Below are 2,788 nucleotides of genomic sequence, written 5' to 3'. Positions count from 1 at the left end.
TGCTGCTGCTGCTGCTAGTGCTGCAGCTGCTGTTGCTGCTGCTGTTTCTCTTTTTCTCCTTGCGGCTGTGTATGTCTATATTATGTTTTTAATATATATATATATATTTATTTATTTAATAATATATATAATTATATATATTTATTTATTTATTTATTTAATAATATATATAATATATATATTTAATAATATATATAATATATATAAAGTCTTAGAATTTTTTGTTGGTTCCTCTTGTTTGTTTTTTCTTTGTCTCCGTTTATTTGTTTTATTTTTTATTTATTATTATTTTATTTATTTGTTTTTATTTATTTATTTATTTATTTATTTATTATTTGTTTTGTTTGCTGTAGATTTGTTTGAGGTGTATATCTTGTAGAAATTTTTTTTTGTGTTTGCTTTCTGATATATAGAATAAATAAAGATAAATTTAATGCAATTGAATAGATATGATATAAATATAATTATTATTTATGCATTTAAATAATATTGTGTTTGTTTGTGCTTGTATTGACCTCAGCTTAGACTCGTCAGGAGACAGCTCAAAAATAGCAGCACTTGAAGCAGCATTTGGACGCTCAGCTGTCTCTGCACCTCGTCTAGGAACGAGAAGAATGTATATATTTTTTTCTTTTTGTTTTATATTATTAGTATTATTATTAATATCATTGATAATAATAACATTTAAGAAGGCGAATGTACTTGCAGGTCTTCTAGCTGTCTTATCTCTCTCTCTGTTTTCTCTTCTTTCGTTCTTCTTCGCCTCTAGAGGTATAATGCAACTTATTATGAAGCAAGCAACAATTCAAGCTGAGATAGCTTTCAGAAAACATAAACCTAACGTTATCGTCGCTGTCTCTTACGGGGCTGTCGTCGCCTTACAAATGGATGTGCCGAAGGTTGCTCTTGTAAGCTGTTTTATTTTTATTTTATTTTTATTTTATTATCATTACTATTATTATTATTATTATTATTTATTATTATTATTATTTTATTATTATTATTAATATTATTATTCTACAAATGGATGTGCCGAAGGTTGCCCTTGTAAGCTGCTGTCTCTCTTTTTATTTTTCTGCTGTCTCTTATTCTTATTTTATTATTATTATTTATTATTATTTATTATTATTTATTATTATTTATTATTATTATTATTATTATTATTATTATTGTGCTGTCTCTTTACCTAAAGTTGCGCTGTAATCTTTCGTCTCTTTCTTCTTTCTCTCACTATCTCTTCAAATAAACAAATAAACAAATAATAAACAAATAAACAAATAATAAACAAATAGACAAGCAGATAAGCAAATAAACAAACGCATGCATCATATATAGCTATATATATATATATTTATTTATTTATTTATCTATTAATATTTTTTTGTGTTTTGTTTGTGCAGGTATTGCTAAGCCCTGCAACAGACGTATATTTTCGTCTATTACAGATGCGTCCAACGCTAACTTTACGAGAGCATCCCTATTCTATATTAATTAATGCAAGCAAAGACAGCGTAATACCCTTAGACGATTCTATCCGGCTTGTAGAGACAGCAGACATAGGAAGCTGCAGATTAGAAGTTGTAGACGACGATCATACCTTCAACTCGTTAACTTCTGAAGATTTCAAGTAATATTTTTATTATTTTTATTATTCTTATTATTGTTATTCTTTATTTTTATTATTATTACTTTAAAACTCTATTATCTGCATGCATGCATGCATGCATGCACCGCACTCTTCCTTATACTCATGCTGCTTATAATGCTGATAATGCTGATAATGCTGCTAATGCTGTTGCTGCTGTTAATGTTGCTGGTGCTGCTAATGCTGCTAATGCTGCTGCTGCTGCTGCTGCTAATGCGCCGTATGCTGCTGCTTCGGCTATTGCTGCTCGTGTTGCTGCCGCTGCTCATGCTGCTGATGCTTTGTGTGCTGCTGCTGCTTGTACTGCTGCTGCTTCTGCTGCTTATGCTGCTGCTGCTGCTGCAGTGTTGTTACCACTCGTGTGCATATTCTTAAAGATATTTATTTATTTATTTATTTATTTATTTATTTATTTATTTATTTATTTGTTTGTTTGTTTGTTTTTAGGGGATGGGTTGAGGAAGCTTATCAGAAAGGTGCAGAAGCAGCAGAAAAAGATGCAGCAGAAGGAGGCAAGAAGCACTTTGATGTGTCTCTCTTTGTTGCGAATTCTGCTGCAGCAGAAGAGAGCAATCAGCAGCAGCAAACCACCGAAGTCTGAGGTGAGACAGTGCATAAAACAATGTAATTATTGTAATATAGACGCATTATACACACTCGCATTACTTCTCTTGCCTCTCTTTGTTGCTCTCCTTTCTTCAAAGGAGACAACAGCAGCAACAGCTGCAGCAACAGCAGCAGCAGCAGCAACAGCAGCAGCAGCAGCAGCAGCAAACAAGCAGTTACAATTTATCATTACCTGTTCCAACACAATATGTGCATGCAGATGCATGCATTTGCATGCACTTGTATTTCAATTGCATGTACTTATTTGCAGGTATTTGCATGCATGCATTTGCATGCATGCATTTGCATGCATTTGCATGCATTTGCATGCATGCATTTGCATGCCTTTATGTGCATGCATTTATTTGCAGTTATGTGCACGCATTTATTTGCATGCATTGCAGTTGTTTGTATGCATTTGCATGCATTTGCATGCATTTGCAGATGCATTTCAATTGCATGCAGTTTATCGTGCATGCATTTGCATGCATTTGCATGCGTTTGCATGCATTTGCATGCGTTTGCATGCATTTGCAT

The 2,788-nt window shown here is 32.5% G+C and overlaps 1 protein-coding gene across 1 annotated transcript; it reads left to right on the top strand.

The window, feature by feature from the left end:
* Positions 1-884: 884 nt before the first annotated feature.
* Positions 885-2,246, top strand: EAH_00058230 (hypothetical protein; the record flags this gene model as incomplete). Its single annotated transcript, XM_013397309.1, has 3 exons — positions 885-908; positions 1,401-1,627; positions 2,093-2,246. The coding sequence occupies 3 exons, from the start codon at positions 885-887 to the stop codon at positions 2,244-2,246; spliced, it is 405 nt and encodes a 134-aa protein (XP_013252763.1).
* Between the last annotated feature and the right edge of the window lie 542 nt (positions 2,247-2,788).

This window comes from Eimeria acervulina, genomic scaffold (genome assembly GCF_000499425.1).
Source record: "Eimeria acervulina Houghton genomic scaffold, Eah_scaff1302, whole genome shotgun sequence".
NCBI lineage: Eukaryota > Apicomplexa > Conoidasida > Eucoccidiorida > Eimeriidae > Eimeria > Eimeria acervulina.
This window is presented reverse-complemented; position numbering and strand designations above follow the sequence as displayed.